At 38.3% G+C, this 22414-nt stretch overlaps 2 protein-coding genes across 2 annotated transcripts in view; both read right to left on the bottom strand.

Moving 5' to 3' along the window:
- psma6a (proteasome 20S subunit alpha 6a) lies at positions 1–12336 on the bottom strand. Its single transcript, XM_061895784.1, has 7 exons — positions 12142–12336; positions 7137–7231; positions 6936–7017; positions 5209–5364; positions 3515–3693; positions 787–881; positions 1–671 (listed from the first exon to the last, which is right to left on the bottom strand). The coding sequence occupies exons 1-7, from the start codon at positions 12215–12217 to the stop codon at positions 614–616; spliced, it is 741 nt and encodes a 246-aa protein (XP_061751768.1). The 5' UTR covers positions 12218–12336; the 3' UTR covers positions 1–613.
- A 58-nt stretch (positions 12337–12394) lies between these two features.
- prorp (protein only RNase P catalytic subunit) overlaps positions 12395–22414 on the bottom strand; it is a 20465-nt gene continuing 10445 nt past the window's right edge. Inside the window, exons 7-10 of the mRNA XM_061895781.1 lie at positions 20767–20877; positions 17090–17238; positions 15336–15534; positions 12395–12615 (exon numbers count right to left, since the gene is read on the bottom strand). Coding sequence (XP_061751765.1) covers positions 12484–12615; positions 15336–15534; positions 17090–17238; positions 20767–20877 — 591 coding nt within the window. The 3' untranslated portion in view covers positions 12395–12483. The remainder of the gene's footprint in view (positions 12616–15335; positions 15535–17089; positions 17239–20766; positions 20878–22414) is intronic.

Genomic DNA, 22414 nt, shown 5'->3' with positions numbered 1-22414 from the left:
TAGGATACGGTAGACTTTTATTCATTCCACAATGGGGAAATTCTGTTGTTGCAATGCAGGTTTTTACATACAGAAGCAGAAGTAAAATGTAATGAAAAACAAAAAATGTTCCATCAGTACGATTATTTTAGGAAAACTAAGCACAACAAATCCAGAAAGCAGCAGCAGTAAATGACCTGCATGCTGTTGGACTGATATAAAGGCTAAAGGCAGCCAAAAGTTCCAGGCAAAGAAAAGAACAAAACAGAATGAAGTAATTAGTGAGTTCCTGCTGAGGTTGACTGTAAAAGACACTCAGGTTTTATTCAAAACACCAATTTGACACCTGCAAGGCTAATGCTCAGCGTTATATTGGTGACCCTGAGTAAAGATGGTGAAATCTAAAGAATCTGAAGGACAAAAAAAGTCTATTGAAAGTGAAAACCCCATTCATGCCACTATCATCAAAACTAAAGTCAGAGTGGAAAACACAAAATGTTGCAAAGGTGGGAGTATTTTTTTCCCATTCTGGAAAAGTGAAAAAAAAAAATGTGGGTAAAATAATCAATCTCAGTTGTATAAAAGTGTCAATCTTGTGTTCGAGACTTCCATCCACTTCAGACGTGTGAGTGTCTCACTCTCGCTCTGACAAAGCCACCAGGTGAGTGTCGATCTCAGACTCTGAGAGAATCCTGTAATGCATACGTGACACATTTAAACACCAACATTGTTTCTTGCAATATAAAATATTATCTACTTTGATAGCGACAGTTGAAGCTTAAGTCATAGTTGGGCTCAAATACTCACTTGAATCGAGGCGCTTTGGTGGAGACGACCCCCACCTCTAATTCGGAGGGCTTGAAGTCGATGGACAGGACAGTGGACAGACATGAGATGGCCGTCTGGTTGGAGGATAGAGCAGCATTAAGAAAATCAACAAACAAATGCAGTGTAGTGCAAATAAACACAATATGAAAGTAAGGGCTGAGCTGATTGTTAATGTTGTAATTGATATACCGTACATTAGACGTCCCCTTCAAAGGGGAAATTAACTTTTTGGGGGGGGGAATTTTGTCCATTATTTACAATTCCTATGTAAGACAAAAAGTTTTTTTTTGTTTTTTTTAATGCATTCTAAGTTGTACATTTTGGAAAATACAAGGTGGCTAACAATGCAGCTCATGAAGCCCACAAAAAATCATCCAAAAACTGCCAAGAATACTCCAGTTACATGTCGTAGCCTAAATATTACCAAGTATTAGCAATATTGTCATCATAAGCGCTAACACAGACAAACTATATTTTAGCAGCGCTATGATTAGAGCGGTAACTAGCTTATGCAGGTATTGAAATAATAACCCGGTGAGCTGCTGCATCGCCTTGGAGTTGATGAAAGTTAATATTAGATTATAAATCATGCATTTTACCTAGATGGTAGAAGCTTTTGGACATAAACCGAGAAGTTGGTAAACTTTAACAACCAACTTACACCCGCAGATGACGAGAAAGACATGGAAAGACGCTCGTTTGCGGCACCTTATTTTAACCATTTGTGAGGATTATGATTAATTTTTCATCCGAACGAGAAGATAATGAAGATCCCATCAGTCGGCATCCAAGTGAGAGCAGACATTGTGCAGTAAGTGATTGTTTTACTTTGTTCGTAATTTGTATTTTTTCTTTAGCACTGGGCTGTAGTGCTGCATGATGCTTAGTGTTTGACTAAAGCTGGATCTGTTTAACACACAGCTTCTATAACATATTATCCTCCTTATATTCAAACCAAAAAAATATGTGCTTCTGAGTTATAATTTGTCTCAAAGTAATCTTTGTTGTCCCTCAAGAAGTCTACATGATTAGTAGTGTTGTTGTTAAAATGAAACAGGAATGTAAAACCAATATGCTGCCATATGACCAAAATACGTAAATATTACTTATTATAAATGTCTCTTTCACTACAATACATACATACATACTTAAGTGTGTATAAAAATGTTGACTGAGTTTTTTGTTTAGTTTTTAAGAGTAATTTGTAGGCGTAATAGAGCGACTACCATTGGCTCCAGTTCAGGTGACTTTTACAAGTGTTTATTAATGATTTAGAGTACATTAAAAAATAAAAACATAAGTGTGCTGGTTTTAGATATGGACTGTAAATGACAGACACAATTAAAAAAAAAAAAACAGCAGCTCTCCTTTAAATAAATTTCTGATGGTCTTTCTGTCGTACCTAGTGAGAGGTCCTAGAAGGGCAGTTGACTGAAGACTTTACCCCTCCACCATTAAAAAAAATACTAGAAAGACTCAAAATAAACCATCAAGTCAACAACATGGCATGCTTGCTAACATGGTTATGTCAACAACATCCATCCATTTTCTACCGCTTATTCCCTTTTTGGGGTCGCGAGGGGCGCTGGCGCCTATCTCAGCTACAATCGGGCAGAAGGCGGGGTACACCCTGGACAAGTCGCCACCTCATCGCAGGGCCAACACAGATAGACGGACAACATTCACACACTAGGGCCAATTTAGTGTTGCCAATCAACCTATCCCTAGGTGCATGTCTTTGGAAGTGGGAGGAAGCTGGAGTACCCGGAGGGAACCCACGCATTCACGGGGAGAACATGCAAACTCTACACAGAAGGATCCCGAGCCTGGAATTTAACCCAGGACTGCAGGACCTTTGTATTGTGAGCAGACGCACTAACCCCTCTGCCACCGTGAAGCCTATGTCAACAACAGTGCAGTATAAATCCCCAGCTTAAGTAAATTGGTTTGTGTTGCCACTCATAAAACATTTTAAAAACGTGATCACATGTGAGTCAAAATCAAAAAAATTTTCCAGTGTAACGGTACCTAATTTTCTGTAGGGCAATTTAAATCTGTCACAAAATTCATAAACATGATATAGCTTCATCATACATCATAGGTCGCCTCTAAAGAAACTTACAATGGTCTTTCTGTCAAACCTAATGACAAGACAGTTGACATAATACTATTTTCCCCAATGAAAAATAGAAATACAGAAAATAATCTATAAAGTCAAAAACATAGCATGCTCTTCACTTGGCCATCCCTTTGACAGTGCAGTGTGAGTCCTTAGCTTAGTTAAAAGGGCAGCATTGGTTTTGATTGCCACTCAAAAAACATTTGAAAAATGTAATCATAATTGAGTAGTAATTGAGACCGCAATTGTTTCTATTGAAAGGGTACCTAATTTTGTGTGATTAAGTTTGAGGAAGTACTCCGTCACACACTTAAGGGACACTGGAGCAGTGTGTGTGTGTGTTTTGCTTTCCAGTACTAGGGAGCAGGTGGAAGACTCGGGTGTCTTGTTCAGTTGTACCCCAGTGAGTGGAGCCATTAGCTCATATCATTACGTCAGTGGAATCCAACATGGCACCCTTTTAGGCACACACCACTGGTCTAGGGGATGTCCCAAGCATCAAGTTTCATTCCCCAAAGCGCGAGGGAAGTTGGCATCTCTCTGCTATGTGAGGAGTGTATATGCCACGTGTGAGTGTGTGTCATGAACCTCTATGGTCTGCTCATAGCTCCAGTCCGGTTTCTTCTTCACTTTCTTCTCCAGGAAGCTGATGGCTTCTGTCTGTTTAACTCCAGATGCAGTGGCCTTGAAACCACAGTAGTAGCCAGCTGGATCACACTTAAACAGCTGCAGACCCACTTCCTCATCCACTCCCACCATCAGCATGCCTGAATCATGGAGATCGCTGATGATGCTCAACCAGTAAGATACAGTAATGACCCTGAATATTCATTTTTTTGTTTATGTGACAGGGACAGTGTGCATAATTAGACAATACAGCAAATGTACCAGAATTAGCCATGAGGCTATAAAAAAATAAAACTTCAGTTTTCTGAAAGATACTTTTTAAGGCAAAATATAAAAACTGATTAAAAAAGGATGTACCATATTTTCCGCACTATAAGGCGCACCGGATTATAAGGCACACCTTCAATGAATGGCCTATTTTAATATTTTGTTCATATATAAGGCGCACCGCATTATAAGGCGCATGGAATAGATGCTACAGTAGAGGCTGGGGTTACGTTATGCATCCATTAGATGGAGCTGCGCTAGAGGGAACGTCAACAAAACAGTCAGATAGGTGAGTCAAACTTTATTAATAGATTACAAACCAATGTTCTGACAACTCCGTTCACTCCCAAAATAAATAAACAGCTGTTTTATTATTTTCCCCGATTCAATAAACTCGTAAACAGTCTGATACTGTTAGGGTAAATCAAACGTTAGTGCAATCACAATATAGTAACACTCGAAATAGTGCAAAGCAGTAATATCAATAACTCAACGTTGCTCAAACGATAATGTCACAACACAACACACAAAATAAACATGTAAAGCTCGCTTTATTAAGTTATTCCTCATCCACGAATCCCTCAAATTATTTTTCTTCAGTGTTCGAGTCAAACAGTTGGGCGAATACGGCATCCAAAATGCCCGGCCCCGTCTCGTCGAAGTCGTCATTAAACAAGTCAGTGTCGCTGCTGTTAATGTTAAATTCTGTCGCTGCTGCTCTATTCCCGTGTTCTACTGTGTGACTGATCGCCTTGAGTTTAAACTCGGCACGCCTCCCGCAGTCATATATCCCAGCATGCACCGCGCGCTTCTTCTTCTACGAAGGAAAATAAGGTAGACGGCTGCTTACCGTAATTGCGAGACCTCTTGTGGCATGTTTATATCGGACACTGAAGAAGAACCCGAGGGACTCGTGGATGAGGAATAACTTAATAAAGTGAGCTTTACATGTTTATTTTGTGTTGTGTGACATTAACGTTTGAGCAATGTTGAGTTATTGATAAATTGTTATTGCTTTGCACTATTTCGAGACGTTGTTAATGGAGTCAGTGTCGCTGCTGTTGTCTAGCAGTTCAGTGACAATTCCTGCTTTCCTGAAATCATGTCTCTCAATAGGAGCCATTTTGGGGTCTTTACATAAACACACAAATGGAAATGATACGGCACGGCCTGGCGCGGTCATATATCCTAGCATGCACCGCGCGCTTCTTCTCCTACGAGGAAAAATGAAATCGGCGGCTGCTTACCGTAGTTGTGAGACCTGTTGTGGCTCAATATTGGTCCATATATAAGGCGCACTGGATTATAAGGCGCACTGTCAGCGTTTGAGAAAATGTTTGGTTTTTAGGTGGGCCTTATAGTGCGGAAAATACGGCACAAGTACTCACAGCATCCTAGTGGTCTCATCTCGGCGTTCTGTGTGTAGACTTGAGAGATGTCAGCCATGCGTTTGCACAACATGCCAACAGAAATTTCATAGCCGTACTTGTACATCCAGTTGGATGCTTCATATCGCGCTCTCTGCACCTGGGACCTGCTGTCAGCTGGAGAGAGGTAAACAAAAAACGGCCTTTTAAAAATGCTCACATTTATAAGACCGTCTAACTAGGGCTGGACGATATGGCCTTTTTTTTAGTATCGCGATATTTTTAGGCCATGTCACGTTACACGATATATATCTAACACCGACACTGTCTGGAATTGACCTATTTTGTCGTTGTCTTTAAGTGCAAGTGAAGTGGTACAGTAATTGTTTTTTTGGCAACACCTGTAAGTTAAGCTCATGATGCATTAAGTTGAATGATGCGGACATGTTGATTACCAGATATTTCATAATATGCTTCTTCTGCCTTAGAGACTTTGTATTGCATATAATTATTTTATACTTGTTTATTTTGATATATTTTTTTCCGACTAAAATATTGTTCAATTAAGGAGACTTACTAATATGTCTAGCTTGTGTGCTTAGCTGTTGTGTAAATTCTAGCTCCTAATAGCCTATAGCCTACCATGTAAACTACTGTTTTTTCATAAAAATACAAGAAAATATCAACCTGCACAAGCAAACGTACTGCAGGACTGCTTGTATCAGAGCGCATATATGGGGAGATCTTGGATGCAAGCCAATACAATTTGATATTTTTTTTCTTTGCAGATATCAGACTGATCGATATCCAAAACCCATATCAGATTGGGACACCTGTATTCAAAAGTGTTAAAAAAGGAAAATAAATTCCTCCAACAAAATATACAAAATGTGGCATGTCTGCATGTTAGCCAACTACCGTATTTCCATGAATTGCCGCAGGGCATATGGTATGCGCCTGCCTTGAATTACTGCCTGGTCAAACTCGCTTCGCAAAAGAATTAGCGCATGCTTAGTATTACCGCCTGGTCAAACTCGTGACGTCACAAGTGACACTTCCCTTGTCATCATTTTCAAAATGGAGGAGGCTGAATTCAATACCGGTAATTTGAAATCGCATAAAGGGAAGAAGATTAAGAGCTATTCAGTAGGATTTAAGGTCCAAGCTTACATCACACTCAAATTTTCACTGCATGCCTTTGGTAAGTGCCGGAGAGAGAAGTGGTTTTGAAATAATTAGCGCATGCTTACTTTTACCGCATGCCATTGTTAAGCGCAGGAGTGAGAAGAGGTTTTAAATTAATTAGCGCCCCAGCGGCAATTCAAGGAAATATGGTATTTCCTGATTCATGGAGGATTACATACCATTAGATTTCTACTTGCATTCAGTGGCAGCAGGAATATAGCACTTGCGCTGAAATGATGAAAGGCTATTGATTTCATATGTATTACCGTATATTTGTCTGAATGGATCTGAGCACACGATGCAGTATATATTTAGTAATTGTGAAAAACATATACTTGTTTTTTTGTTTTTTTTTAAATATGCTCTGTTAAAACCCCTAATCACTAAGATAGTTGGAAATGCCCTTTTAAAACACACATTTAGCAGGTTTTTCCTCTCTTGGCTCACAAGCTTTAATATGATTGTTATTTATAGCGAGTTCAGAATCAACACGACCCCACATGACCAACAGGAAACCTGACGTCCCCTACGTTTGGGGTTAAGGGTTCTGTCAGCTGGCTTACCGGTCATGCCGGTCATCACACACCCTATGCTGTCTGTTATTTTGAACAGATGTGTGACTGTCTCGGCATCTAGCAGCTTGTCCTGAAGAACACATTACAAAGACATAAGAAACACAGTGGACGTATGTACCAGCTGCAATGTGAGCTGAAGAATCTAGTCACATGCTTGCGTGTGTGTGACGGTAGACCATTTATACTGACTGGGATTTTCTTCTGGGTGACAATCACAGCACAGTCCTTCCCTCGGACTGCCACAGAGGTCAGTCCCCCCTGGTTGATTGCCTTGAAAGCGTACTCTGAGAAAAGATACAAATTAAACAACATTACTATTAAATAACATATTCTTAACTCAAAACACTTATATCTTAATTTACTGTTTCCCATTGAAAATAATTGAAATCAATTTAATCGGTGCTTGCCCCCTTCCAAAATAGCACAATTATAAAATGTAACATGCGTTTAAAAAAAAAAAGATTTCTAGAAAATAAATATTTTATGAAAAACAATACAACAGAATACAAACAACTACAGAATTTTTATGAAGTAATGTCATAATAATGTGCACTACATTTACCAAATAGAGTGGACTTCTACTGTATCTCCTTCCAGTTTCTCCATATTTTTTAATTTAAATGTTTGCTGTTTAGATATTATGTCAAGATCTCTCATTCCTCAACATCTTTCTGCTTCAGTATGGTGCAGACTAGCAGTGATATGCTCGAATTGCCTACACACAACTGTAAGTCAAATTTATTATTTGCTGCTATGAGTGTTGCGCCAAAAACTGATTCCCTGCCAAAAATTGGTTCCCATCGCTATGCAGCGGGAGCGCGTACTGCATTTAGGCTTTGTCTGTCCACAACTGATTACTAGCTGTCAAGCAAACATTTGTATTCGGGGTTATTGTAAGGATTGTGTTTTAAATTATTTTTAAGCCTTTATCGTGTCCGATAAATTACAGAGTTGGACATTTATATTGTATTAATGAGATTGTAAAGTACTGTTTTTGATCAGATGTCAATGTGGTAAAACCTCTTTCTTGTTTAGTAGTTACATCCAATATTAATTATTTCTTGTTCATGCACATAATAAATATTAATCTAGTGTTTGGATATATTCACTCAAGAGTGTTACATATAGGATAATGAAGTATATACTGCACTGTTTTTGTGTTGCAGTACCCTTTATACACATAAAAGAGTTACATATATAATAATAAAGTAAATACTGTACTGTTTACGAGTTGAAGTACCCTTTAAAAAGCTGAAATCCACCCAAACGTCAACTTATGATTCAAAATAATATTTTGATATTGACACGTATCATCCGTGCATCTCCTAAGGTTATTCTAGTAATGTATGCACAGATGAGATGTGTCAATATCAAAATATTCCCGTACTTTGAATCCCTTTTTGGCAAACAAGAATACCTGAATTTAATGAACACATCCAAACACTTTAATATTTAATTTGTGCAGGAACAAAAAACAGTTAACTTTGTACGTAGCGTGAAAACAAGAAAGAGTTTTTAGCACATCAACATTGGATCCACAACAGTTCTTTATAAGCTCATTAATCTCTTTTGGACACGATAAAGGCCTGAAAAATTTCAAACACATATCTATGATAACCACAAATATAAAGTTTTTGTCTTACATACGGTAATCAGTTGTGGACAGATAAAATATTTTTTCTTCAGCCAGTTCTGAGTGAGGACAAATGTTTTGGGCAGATCTTACTGTGACATTTGGTATGCCAATTAATGCCGGGGATGCTTGTAACTCTAATGTGTTCAAATAGCTGTGATGCAGCGCTTATCTTAGAACACTGTAGTGCAAATACTTTTAACACAATTGACTAAAGTAAAAAAATAAAAAAAAGCACAGTGTGCCGATTTTGGTCGAAATGTGTATCACTAAAGTACTTTTGGGTTTAATGGAATTACATGATACCAAAATTATTTTATGAAGTTTAAATGTGTTTGTAAAGTTTGCGGTGACATACTCCTTTAGAGGAAACTACCTTTTGTAATGTATTCCACAAAGACACATAATATTCAACATTTAATACTGACCAGTGTTTCCTATACATCCATCCATCTATCTTCTACCGCTTATCCCCTTGGGGGTAACAGGGGGTGCTGGAGCCTATCTCAGCTACAATCGGGCAGAAGGCGGTGTACACCCTAGACAAGTCACTACCTCATCACAGGGCTAACACAGATAGACAGACAACATTCACACTCACATTCACACACTAGGGCCAATTCAGTGTTGCCAATCAACCTATCCCCAGGTGCATGTCTTTGGAAGTGGGAGGAAGCTGGAGTACCCGGAGGGAACCCATGCAGTCACAAAGAGAACATACAAACTCCACAGAGAAAGATCCCGAGCGTAGGATCGAAACCAGAACCTTCGCACTAACCCCTCTCCCACCGTCCGAAACATATTACATTTATTTTTAGATTAGGCGTTACAAGTACATGAAGGTAACACTAAAAACAACTGAATAAAACTAACTTTCCTGGTAAAATTTGTAAACCAAGGCCCCATTTAATAACCGCAGCTTGTATATTTTTATTGCCCCGAGTCACATTATAGAAAAAAAATAAAAATAAAAAATTGACAAAAAACTAAACTGTAACGGTAAAAACATTAGATGACACTAGTTACAAATAAAAACCCAAAAGTGTAACTAAATATATGTACAACGTTTCTGTGCTTTAAATAACGTGCACATAACTTGTGACTGTATATGTACAGTATATCAGTAAATATAGTAACAATTCAAAATACAGCCCAAACCTTTGTCAAAACTGACAGGAATTAATAGCAAAAAAATCAACTTTGTGAAAGGTGGCAATTTTCTCATTATGCTACATTTTACAGTAGAACGGTATTGAATCAAACTAGATCATGGGTCTGCAACCCACGGCTCTGGAGCTGCATGCAGATCTGTCATGCCTCAGGACTGGCTCCCTTTGGCTTTAAAAAAAAAAAGTATAAATAATTATTTAATTTTAATTGATTTTATTTTATTTAGTTAGTCTAATTTTAATGTAGCCATTTCTATTTTAGAGTTTACGATATTGCAATATTTTTTCTATCGAAATGTAAGTAACACCTCCGATGCATCATCTTTTGCTGCTATGCAATTGCATTGTTTTTAGTGGTCAACCCCCAGTAAATTAGCAATGGACAAATCAAAAAGAGAAACATTTCTTGTGAAAATAAAACATTCGAAGCTACATGGACAGTTTCATTTGCGTTAACTGTTGACGAGTGTGGTTCACCTGTGTGCTTAATATGTGGGGAGAAAATAGCAAAAAACGAAAAATAAATTGTGGAAATACATAACCAGAACTACACACAGTATTTGCGGAAAAATACTACCAAGCTGGAGATGACCGAAAAAGAGCAGTTTCGGAACTGCTGCGGAAAGCTGATCAAAGCAAAAATACTTGCTATCTCATATTCTGTCTAGTGTTTGATTTCATAAATACTATTGCTTAAAAGGTAATTAAACTAAAAGTAGTGTTATTGCCATTTTAGGGCTCAAACAGAGTTTGCGGCTCTAGGTGGGTTAACTTTGGTGGGAAATGGGCTCAAATGGCTCTTTGTATGCTGAAAGTTGCCGACCCCTGAACTAGATAATAGTGAAATTATATGCTATTCAGTTCATACACTGCCACTGCAGCAAATGGAATACATTATGTTTTAGCTCAGGAGTTCTCAAATGGGGGTACGCGTACCCCTAGGGGTACTTGAAGGTATGCCAAGGGGTACATGAGATTTTTTTTAAATATTCTAAAAACAGCAACAATTAAAAAATCCTTTATACATATATTTATTGAATAAGACTTTCACAAAATATGAATGTAAGTTCATAAACTGTGAAAAGAAATGCAATATTCAGTGTTGATGTTGTAAGCATTTCACCAATCTCGCGCACTTTGCAAATTATACGTCATTTCCATCGCGCACTATGCAAATTATACGTCATTTCCATTGTGCGCAAGCAATTTGCATATTGCAAGACGAGATTTAAAATGAGATTTTGTGGATGGTTTAGTCAGTAACTCTACATTATTATATTTTATAAATAGTAAACCAAGTTGTGGTAGTAGTTTAGTCAGTAGTTTAGTCGTGGATGTACACTGTATAGTGGTTAGGGCTAGGGTTGGACTGATTTGAGGGCAATACGCAGTAATATTGTCCTGACTACAAATGAATAGATTAACATAAGTATTTAATAAATTACTTTGACACCAAAAAACATGTATTTGCGCCCATTGGTTTGCAAAATGTGCACCACATATTATTCAAATATATAGCTGGAAGCAGTTTGCAAAAAGATTGCGCATTATACAAATTTACAACATTGACAGCGGTAGAAAATGGATGGATGGATGACAGCTAGATTTTTTGTGGACATGTTCCATAAATATTGATGTTAAAGATTTCTTTTTTTGTGAAGTAATGTTTAGAATTAAGTTAATGAATCCAGATGGATCTCTATTACATTCCCCAAAGAGGACGCTTTAAGTTGATGATTACTTCTATGTGTAGAAATCTTTATTTATGATTGAATCACTTGTTTATTTTTCAACAAGTTTTTAGTTATTTTTATATCTTTTTTTCCAAATATTTCAAGAAAGACCACTACAAATGAGCATTATTTTGTACTGTTTTACAATTTAATAACTCAGAAACTGATGACATAGTGCTGTATTTTACTTCTTTATCTCTTTTTTTCAACCAAAAATGTTTTTCTCTGATTAGGGGGTACTTGAATTAAAAAAATTTCACAGGGGGTACATCACTGGAAAAAGGTTGAGAAACACTGTCTTAGCTTATCGACCATTAAAAAAAAAAAAGGTTGGCTAAATGCAACAACGCACAGTAAGTTTGATGCAATCGTTCAATGATTTGATTAAAGACATGTTTCCAAACTGGTTGGCTTTCGAGTTGATCACTTTTTACATCATTGAAGCAGGGAAAATATCTCAACTTTTCATTGAGTAAGACGAGCGAGTTTTTCATAAAGAGAAGTACTTCATACACTAAGTTAATGGCAGACGCATATTATTAGTTACGATACTTGGAAAAAAAAAATATGTATTAGACTAACACATGGCGATAAACAGGCTGCTAGCTAATGTTAGCATGTTAGCCAGTGACTGAGCGGGATTTTCATCCTGTACTGACCCACTTGGTAGAGTCTTCCCTCCGGAGAGAAGATCGTGATATGACGGTCAAAGCCTGCACTTGACCCCCGAGACATGACACAAAAAAGCCAGCAAAAAAGTTTAGTATTAAATTTTAACCGGTGTGCTGTGCGTCAAAACACTTAACTACATACACAAAAACCTTGCCCCGGAAATGCGCTGTCATAATAAGAGCTTCTTTATCCGGGTCACGTTCGACTAGCGATTCATACAAGAAAGATGTTGATCAAACATTGTATTTGTGGTATTTTTTTTATTTCAGAAGTACAGTTACGATGAATTCTCGTAAGAATTTTTTTCTCAACCCCAAAATATTTCAAATTCAGTGACTCTTGGTAAGACAGAGCCATTTTTGCGGAATTTCATGTGAGCTTCTGTCCTCCAAGTCATCATCATAGGGGATGTGCCAGGTCTCTCCTGAGGTCTGGATAATTGTGTCATAGCTGGTAATATTCTGAACACACAAACAGGGTAAATAAGTATCTTTCTCGACATACATCGCATCTGGAAAGCATTCACAGAACTTCACATTTTGTTATGTCACAGCCTCATTCCAAAATAGAATAAATACATTTTTTCCTCAAAATTCTACAGACAATGCACCATAGTGACCATGTACATTTTTAAATTTTTAAAAAATGTTCTTAATTTATTAGGAAAAATCACATGTACATAAGTATTCACAGCATTTGTTCAATACTTAGTTGATGCATCTTTGGCAGCAATCACACCCTCAAGTATTTTTTAATATAGTACCACAAGCTTAGCACACCTATCTTTGGTCAGTTACACCGATACTTCTTTGTAGCACCCCTCAACTTCAACAAGTTGGATGGAAAGGGTGGGTTTTCATCCAGGATGTCTCTCAGTTCCTGCCACTGAAAAACATCCCCACTGCATGATGCTGCCACCACCATGCTTCACTGTAGGGATGGTATTAGCCTGGTGATGAGCAGTGCCTAATTTCCTCCAAACATCCATCCACCCATCCATTTTCTACCGCTTGTCTCTTTTGGGGTCACGGGGGATCACTGGAGCCTATCTTAGCTGCAACCAGGTGGAAGGCAGAGTACACCCTGGACAAGTCACCACCTCATCGCAGGGCCAAGGCAGCAGCACGGTGGGGGAGGGGTTAGTGCATCTGCCTCACGATTCGAGTAGTCCTGATTCCAATCCCAGGCTCAGGATCTTTCTGTGTAGAGTTTACATGTTCTCCCCGTGACTGCGTTTCCATATGAGTTGGGAAATTGTGTTAGATGTAAATATAAACAGAATACAATGATTTGCAAATCATTTTCAACCCGTATTCAGTTAAATATGCTACAAAGACAACATATTTGATGTTCAAACTGATAAACATTTTTTTGGGGCAAATAATCATTAACTTTAGAATTTGATGCCTGCAACACATTGACAAAGAAGTTGGGAAAGGTGGCAATAAATACTGATAAAGTTGAGAAATTCTCATCAAACACTTATTTGGAACATCCCACAGGTGTGCAGGCTAATTGGGAACAGGTGGGTGCCATGATTGGGTATAAAAGCAGGTTCAATGAAATGCTAAGTAATTCACAAACAAGGATGGGGCGAGGGTCACCAATTTGTAAGCAAATTGTCGAACAGTTTTATAACAACAATTTTTCAACGAGCTATTGCAAGGAATTTAGGGATTTTACCATCTACGGTCCGTAAAATCATCAAAAGGTTCAGAGAATCTGGAGAAATCACTGCACGTATGCAATTATATTTTGGACCGTTGATCCCTCAGGCGGTACTGCATCAAAAACAGACATTAGTGTGTAAGGGATATCACCACATGGACTCAGGAACACTTCATAAAACCACTGTCAGTAACTACAGTTGGTTGCTACATCTGTAAGTGCAAGTTAAAACTCTGCGTTGCAAAGCCAAACCCATTTATCAACAACACCAAGGAACGCCGCTGGCTTCGCTGGGCACGAGCTCATCTAAGATGGACTGATGCAAGAGTGGAAAGGTGTTCTGTGGTCTGACGAGTCCACATTTCGAATTATATTTGGAAACTGTGGACGTGGTGTCCTCCGGAACAAAGAGGAAAATAACCATCCGGATTGTTATAGGCGCAAAGTTCAAAAGGCAGCATCTGTGATGGTATGGGGGTGTATTAGTGCCCAAGACATGGGTAACTTACACATCTGTGAAGGCACCATTAATGCTGAATGGTCCATACAGGTTTTGGACCAACATATTTTGTCATCCAAGCAACGTTATCATGGAAGCCCCTACTTATTTCAGCAAGACAATGCCAAGCCACGTGTTACAACAACGTTGTTTCGTAGTAAAAGAGTGCAGGTACTTTCCTGGCACGCCTGCAGTCCAGACCTGTCCCCCATCGAAAATGTGTGGTGCATTATGAAGCGTAAAATACGACAGCGGAGACCCCGGTCTGTTGAACGACTGAAGCTCTACATAAAACAAGAATGGGAAAGAATTCCACTTTCAAAGCTTCAACAATTAGTTTCCTCAGTTCCCAAACGTTTTTTGAGTGTTGTTAAAAGAAAAGGTGATGTAACACAGTGGTGAACATGCCCTTTCCAAACTACTTTGGCACTTGTTGCATCCATGAAATTCTAAGTTAATTATTATTTGCAAATAAAAAAATAAGTTTATGAGTTTAAACATCAAATATCTTGTCTTTGTAGTGCATTCAACTGAATATGGGTTAAAAAGGATTTGCAAATCATTGTATTCCTTTTGTATTTACATCTAACACAATTTCCCAACTCATATGGAAACGGGGTTTGTATATCAGTGAGAACAATATTTGTCTCATCAGACCACAGAATTTGGTTTCTCGAAAACCAATGCTTCCCATCCAACCTGATGGAGCTTGAGATGTGCTGCAAAGAGGAAAGAGCGAAACTGCCCAAGGATAGGCGTGCCAAGCTTGTGGCATCATATTCAAAAAGACTTGAGGCGTAATTGTTGCCAAAAGTGCATTAACTAAGTTATTGTTGATGTTATTTTTATTTTTTATTTTTTTAAACCTTGTTACATTGTGTGTAGAATTTTGAGGACAAAAATGTATTTATTCCATCTCGGGACAAAATGTGGGGAAAGTGAAACTGTGAATACTTTCGAATGCACTATAAATCATCTTATTGTCATCTATTTTCTGCACTTTCTCTCCCTCACCTGAAATCGAACCCTCGTCCCCAATGCAACGAATCCATGCACTACCAGCTGATGGCCTCTCTGCCATTTGAAGAAGAGCCGCCTGGTGGCTTCGTCCGGCAGACAAGCCTTGTGGTCCCTCATCAGGTCCCGACTCACAAAACGACAGTGGTTCCCAGAAAGCAATGTTGCGTACAGCAAGAATGGGTCATCCTCAGAACTGATGGAAACAGTGAAAAGTGAGTGTTCACAAAAACAAAACAAAAATATGTCAATACACAGAGTGGACATTTTTACATTTGCAATAGTGTAGGCCAAAAAACAGTGTTGTGCCTGAATGTGTTTTTCCCATATGTGTGATATTTGGCAGACTGCTTTCTGGTTCATGGAGGACAAATGTGTAGTGCCATTATTCCATTATTATAATGAGAGATGAACAGTTCCTTTAATGTTAGACAGTAACTCAAGTAGTAAAAATAAACTCCACTATATGCATCATTATCCAGATCCCTGAATTTAATGGGTTCTTTCCTGAGCAGTGCAGCACCACTTCTTTAATAAAGATGTAGAAATTGGTTTTGTATGTTTTGGCTTCCACTCTGCCATACAGTAAAACATATGTATAGCGACCAACTCAGGGCAAACAGCAAAATAGGCCACTATAAAAGTTGGAAGCCAATTTGAGTGACGATGTGAAGCGTTGGATTCGTAAGATTTGTTGAGGCGGTGAGAGCAGAGAGCTGCTGCATCTGATTCCTTGAAAGAATAAGCAAAAATAGTAAACAAATAAATAACAACAACTGAGACTCCATCTATAAATATCATGCATCAAATTAGATTTTACTGACGGTATATGGAGTAAAAAAAACTATTATACAGGTTTTTACAGGTGGCCACTGTCGATACGGTTTAGAACACTACTTTTCTGTGTGGGAATTATTGTTGTGGCCGCTAAAACAGGTTTGACTTTCCGTACAGTAGTAGGTGTCTCAAACTTGCCCACCAATATTTTGTGGTCCCTACATAACTTTGTTTGTTTACTGTAATTCCTACACGAGGGAAACAACAGGAGTTGAAATATATAATAGCAATATTGAATCCTAAGAGACAATAACTAGAATAATTGTGAAAACGTAAAAAATATTGCAAAACACACACACAAAGAGCAACTAGTGTTAAGCAAGCGAAGTGTCTCTGACCATCCCCTAGGTAACTGAGCAATAGAGGTGCTTGAAAAAATTGGTTCTATTTATTTATTTTAACAATTCTGAATCAAATTTTTAATAGACGTTTTAGGCCATCTGCACGCTTACACATGTTTGTCATACGTCAGCAACCAAGATAAGCTTTTGTTACCTGTAACCTGTTTTAAAAATGTTTTATTAAACTATATGACGAGATTAGGTTTGATTCAAGAATCAGTTCTGTATCAGATCAAATTGTTGTAAGCTTCACATTTCTACAGTGTCAAAATGTACGGTACCATTTTTATATTAAATTTTACATTTATAATGACTTAAGACCATGCATAGCTCAGGGTTGCTATTGCTGCTGGTAGAAGTACCTAAAACATTTAGTCACATGGTTAAAAAAACATAATCCTGAAATGAATACTTCGTGCTGCCCAGACTCTACTTCTAGCGGCCCACAAGTAAACGGAGTTTGAGACCCTTCTTACACATGCTCTAGGGTACAACAATGTTGTGCAGCGTCTTCAATGTGCACAGTGTTCGCACTTATGGCTAATACTCTGCCTTTTATCATTTCATGCTCACATGTTGTCAGTGAAAAAGCAATGAGCTTTCTGCTGGATAAGTTTCATGTTGTGTTTGTCCCAAGATCTGGATGGGTACAGCATATGTTTCCTTCCCAGAACCAGAATGGTCAGGCCTTGTAGCTTGAGCTCCGACACCACTGCCAACAACTGAAACACATTCATTAACCCTGTTAGATGCATACGTTGGACATAACTTAGCAGCTTGATTAAGATGTGTATGACATTCAAACCAGTACAATACACATTATAGTAGTCTTGTTGCTTCATTTGCCTACAACCTTCATGACTACATATGAAATGCTGCAGAGTTTTAAAAGACATAACTTTTGAAGTACATCATTTGAAACTCAAACATCCTAACAGGCGGATGTGGGCAGGTAGATGAGAAGGCAAAGTATTGTTGTAAAAGGCTCCCCCGCCACCAGCAACACATGTTCAAACAATGACAGGTTAGTCATACTGTGATCTAAAAAAAAAAAAAGCCCCTGGTCGCCGCGACATACTGAAAACGTCAAAACAGTGCCTGTGTGACTGAAACTGCTATACCTCTTTTTTTCCACTGTTGTGTCAGTGTTTCCCACAGAACTGCTATTTGTGGTGGTGTTTAGAGATTGCAAAATTGACTATCACAAATTTGTAAAAAAAAATATATATATATGAAAAGCGAAATGTGTTTAGAACTACAAATAGGGTTGTGTGATGTACACAATGTGATGTCAGTGAGGTGCGGCCCTCACTGACTTGGGACCATTGCAAAATTATGTGCGTCCCAAAGTTACCAGCTTTGGCGTCACTATAGACTGTGATTTTAAACTTGACAAACAAGTCGTTGGCGTTTTAAAAATCGTGTTTTTATCATCTTCGTGTTTTAGCAAAAGTAAAACTGTTTTTATCTTTTTAACCTTTTTGAACAAGTCGTGCATGCTTTTATTTCAAGTCACCTGGACTACTGCAATACATATTATGCTGGCATTAGCCAAAAAGCTCTCTCCCGGTTGCAGTTAGTCCAGAACACGGCAGCACAACTTACTCAGTGCACTCATTAAGCACACTTAAAGTGTGCACTAAGGACTCTTAATTTGCACATGTGGCACATGGCAGATGTGAAAATTAAGAGTCCTTAGTGCACACTTTAAGTGTGCTTAATGAGTGCACTTACCAAGTGCACAATGGAAATGCTCTTGATTACACACATTCAGTGCAGGTCTTAAGTGCGCAAAATTTACTTAGTACACTTAAGTACACACAGTAAATGCACATGTTAAGTGCACAAAATAGGTGTACAAAACAAGCGCACGATGTAAGTGCATCTAAGTACACACCTTACCGCACAAAATAAGTGCATTTACTAAGTGCACAATTTAAGTCCACAATTTAAGTGCACTTAAGTACACACATTATGTGCAAATGTTAAGTCCACAGATCAAATGTACAAAATAATTGCACTTAGTAAGCGCACATGTTAAGTTAATGCTTGAGTCTACGCTAAATGTTGTAATGTTAAACGTTAGAATGCTAAGATTTTGCAATTAGCATGCATTAAGTGCACGTTAAGCGCACAGATTAAGTCTACTGAATAAGCACGTATCTTAAATGCACTAACTAAGTGCACTTGAGTAAACACATTAGGTGCATCTGCCTCACGATTAAGTACGCATAGTAAGCCCACTTACTATGCGTACTTAAGTACTTAAAGTGCGCATGCAAATTGTAAAATGTTAGCATGCTAATGTTTAGCATTACAACAGTTAGTATAGTAATGAAGTGCAGTTAGTAAGTGAACTTAATTTGTACAGCAAACATGTGCACCCAATGTGTATCCTTAAGTTAACTTAGTACTGTACTTACTAAGTAAACTTAGTTTGCACACTTGGCTTGAGCACTTACTGTGTCCACTGAAATGCACTTAATAGGTGCACTTAATAGGTGAACTTACAGTAACTTGCACACTATTCTTGGAATTTCCGGAATTTTTTTAACTTGAAAAAAATGTAGTTTAAATTTCCAGAATGTGTTTGAAGGTGGAATGGTTTGAATAGGTTGAAAAATGTGGGAATTGTGGAAGTTTGAAAAAATGGCCCATTAATTTTGTACAGGAGACACATTCCCAGGAAAACTGGGAATTCTGGAAAATCCGGGAATTTTACTCTATTCTATTCTGCCTATAAAGAGCTATACCGCCTATGGGGCGGTATAGCCCGGTTGGTAGAGCGGCCGTGCCAACAACTTGAGGGTTGCAGGTTCGATCCCCGTTTCCGCTATCTTAGTCACTGCCGTTGTGTCCTTGGGCAAGACACTTTACCCACCTGCTCCCAGTGCCACCCACACTGGTTTGAATGTAAAAATTAGATATTGGGTTTCACTTTGTAAAGCGCTTTGAGTCAGTCACTAGAGAAAAAACGCTGTATAAATATAATTCACTTCACATCCAAACATTTCCATCGAGGTTTTATATACAGGTAAATGCTGTAAGTACATTTGTAACGTAGTTACAGGCTCATTTATAAAAACATGTACCGGTAATATTTACGTATTTTGCTCATTTCAAGTGGTGGTGCATCAATTTCAACTACGCCTCATTACTACTCACTGCAGACTTCATAAAAGACAACAAACATATTAAAAGGTCACTTACTGTACAATGTCTGCTGTCACTGGGATAGCGAATGTTAGGGTACTTATATATTCTTGTTTAGATAAAGAATGACTCTTAATCCTCGCAAAGAAAAATTGTGTGAACCAAGCGTCTATTCAAGTCTTTCTTGACATTTGTGGGTCTAAATTGGATGCCAAAGTTGACCAGCTTGTCGAATTATATCTTCATCCAGCCATTATATAGGTGAGAGACATCAATTATGATCTAGAAAAAACTTTCACGAGCTCTGAGGCGAGAAAGCAGCTCATTAACGCGATGATGTCAACATAGCCTCACAAGCTTGTTAGCTCTCTGTGATCACGGTGCCGCTATTAATAGTTTGCATGTGTCAGTGCTTATAATAACAATATCACTAATGCTTGGTTAATATTCAAGTCACAAACTGTAAATGGAATATTGTTGGCGCTTTTTTGGGATGGTTATTTATTGAGTTTTATGGGTGGAATAGAGGACCTCTCATTGGCTCCGTTATAAGCGGCCTTTTACCTGCATGGAAAAATATTGTTCCTCTTGTCTTATTTGATGATTGTGAACGAAAGGCAACATTTTCAAAAGTGCAGTTCCCCTTTAAACAGTTTGCTGGAATACGGGGAAAAAAGCACCTCCAACTGAGTCCTACTGAAACCTGAGTGGGCAACTTGTTCAGGCACATGACAACATTCAATATGATTTTTATATATAAGCGGGCGTGGCCTGGATGGGGTTCGGGGCCTGGATATCTGGGACCAATTTCAAGCTGATTGTGATGTAAAAAATAAATGTGCGAAATTTTAATACGCCTGAATTTTTAATTGTGTACTTAGTATTCTGGATTTGAACGTACCTCTATTTTTAGTACAAAATCCACGCAACTGTAAGTACATAGGGCCTGCGGTGCATTATATTGTTTCTATAACTGAGTGTGAACAGGGAGGGTCAGGTGTATTTGTGGCGGGCCGCAAACGTACAGTATGTACGGGGAAACACTGCATGTCACTTTCTGTATTATTGTGTATGTGAGCGTTTGTGTGTGTTCTTACCGTCTGGGAAAGTTTGGTTCTGTCCTGGTTGATATTCGCCACATTTAGTCCATCCACAACAACATCAAAAGCCGGCTTCATCCCCACAAATGCCTTGAAGTTTTCCAACTCCTGAGGGAAAACATATTCTTCTAGTTAGAGGTTTACATACACTTGTCATTGTGGGCTTGAATGTTTTATCAATCCTCAATCATTTTTTAAAAGGAATTGGCTGACGTTTTATAACTATTTTATCAAGTTGAAATAAAGTATAGAACTTCATTCTGTTGTTATAAGTGTTCTTGAAAAAAGACCCGTTGGCAGCATCTCTTACAAAAATTTGTGTTGTCTATAACAGTGGTTCTCAACCTTTTTTCAGTGATGTACCCCCTGTGAACATGTTTTTAATTCCAGTACCCCCTAATCAGAGCAAAGCATTTTTGGTTGGAAAAAAATAGATAAAGAAGTCAAATACAGCACTATGTCATCAGTTTCTGATTTATTAAATTGTATAACAGTGCAAAATATTGCTCATTTGTAGTGGTCTTTCTTGAACTATGTGGAAAAAAAGATATCAAAATAACTAAAAACTTGTTGAAAAATGAACAAGTGATTCAATTATAAATAAATATTTCTACACACTGAAGTAATCATCAACTTAAAGTGTCCTCTTTGGGGATTGTAATAGAGATCCATCTGGATCCATGAACTTAATTCTAAACATTTCTTCCAAAAAAAAAAAAAGAAATCTTTAACATCAATGTTGATGGAACATGTCCACAAAAAAATCTAGCTGTCAACACTGAATATTGCATTGTTGCATTTCTTTTCACAGTTTATTACATTCATATTTTGTTGAAGTACTGTTCAATAAATATATTTATAAAGGATTTTTGAATTGTTGCTATTTTTAGAATATATTTTTTTAAATCTCACGCACCCCTTGGCATACCTTCAAGTACCCCCAGGGGTACGCGTACCCCCATTTGAGAACCACTGGTCTATAAGACTGCTTCCAATTGAGACAATTTGATCGAAAACTGCATCATGTTTTGCAAAAGCAGAAGAAAACAATTTCACGCTGTCCTAAAACTAAATATGGGCCCAATTTGCTGGGCTGCCCCTCCCTATATGTAGATCACACATCGTGTGTAGGGCCCCGCAATCCGTGGGTGCCCCCCCGTTTTGCATGAAGAAGCACATGTAAAATGTCAAATATTAAATGCTTTGTATGAAATTTTATTGCAAATGCATTCCTAGTCCCTCCCCGCTCTGTCACTACAAACAATATAATGACAAATTTCTCTAGATATTCCCCAAATTCCCTGCGCTGCAATTGTGTTAGTGCTGGGCATATGGCAGAAGTACTGGATTGGAATAATGGCTGGACAGGGGTTATAGGAAAAATATGTAAAATTCTGTTTTCCATCCATTTTCTACCACTTGTCCCTTTCAGGGTCGCGGGGGGTGCTGGAGCCTATCTCAGCTGCATTCGGGCAGAACGTGGCGTACACCCTGGACAAGTCGCCACCTCATCGCAGGGCCAACACAGATAGACAGACAACATTCACACTCACGTTCACACACTAGGGCCAATTTAGTGTTGCCAATCAACCTATCCCCAGGTGCATGTCTTTGGAGGTGGGCCTGCAGAGGTACCACAGAAGGG

Source organism: Nerophis ophidion, linkage group LG03, assembly GCF_033978795.1.
Source record: "Nerophis ophidion isolate RoL-2023_Sa linkage group LG03, RoL_Noph_v1.0, whole genome shotgun sequence".
NCBI classification, from domain to species: Eukaryota; Metazoa; Chordata; class Actinopteri; order Syngnathiformes; family Syngnathidae; genus Nerophis; species Nerophis ophidion.
The sequence above is the reverse complement of the archived record's forward strand: the minus strand, read 5'-3'. Positions and strand labels throughout refer to the sequence as shown.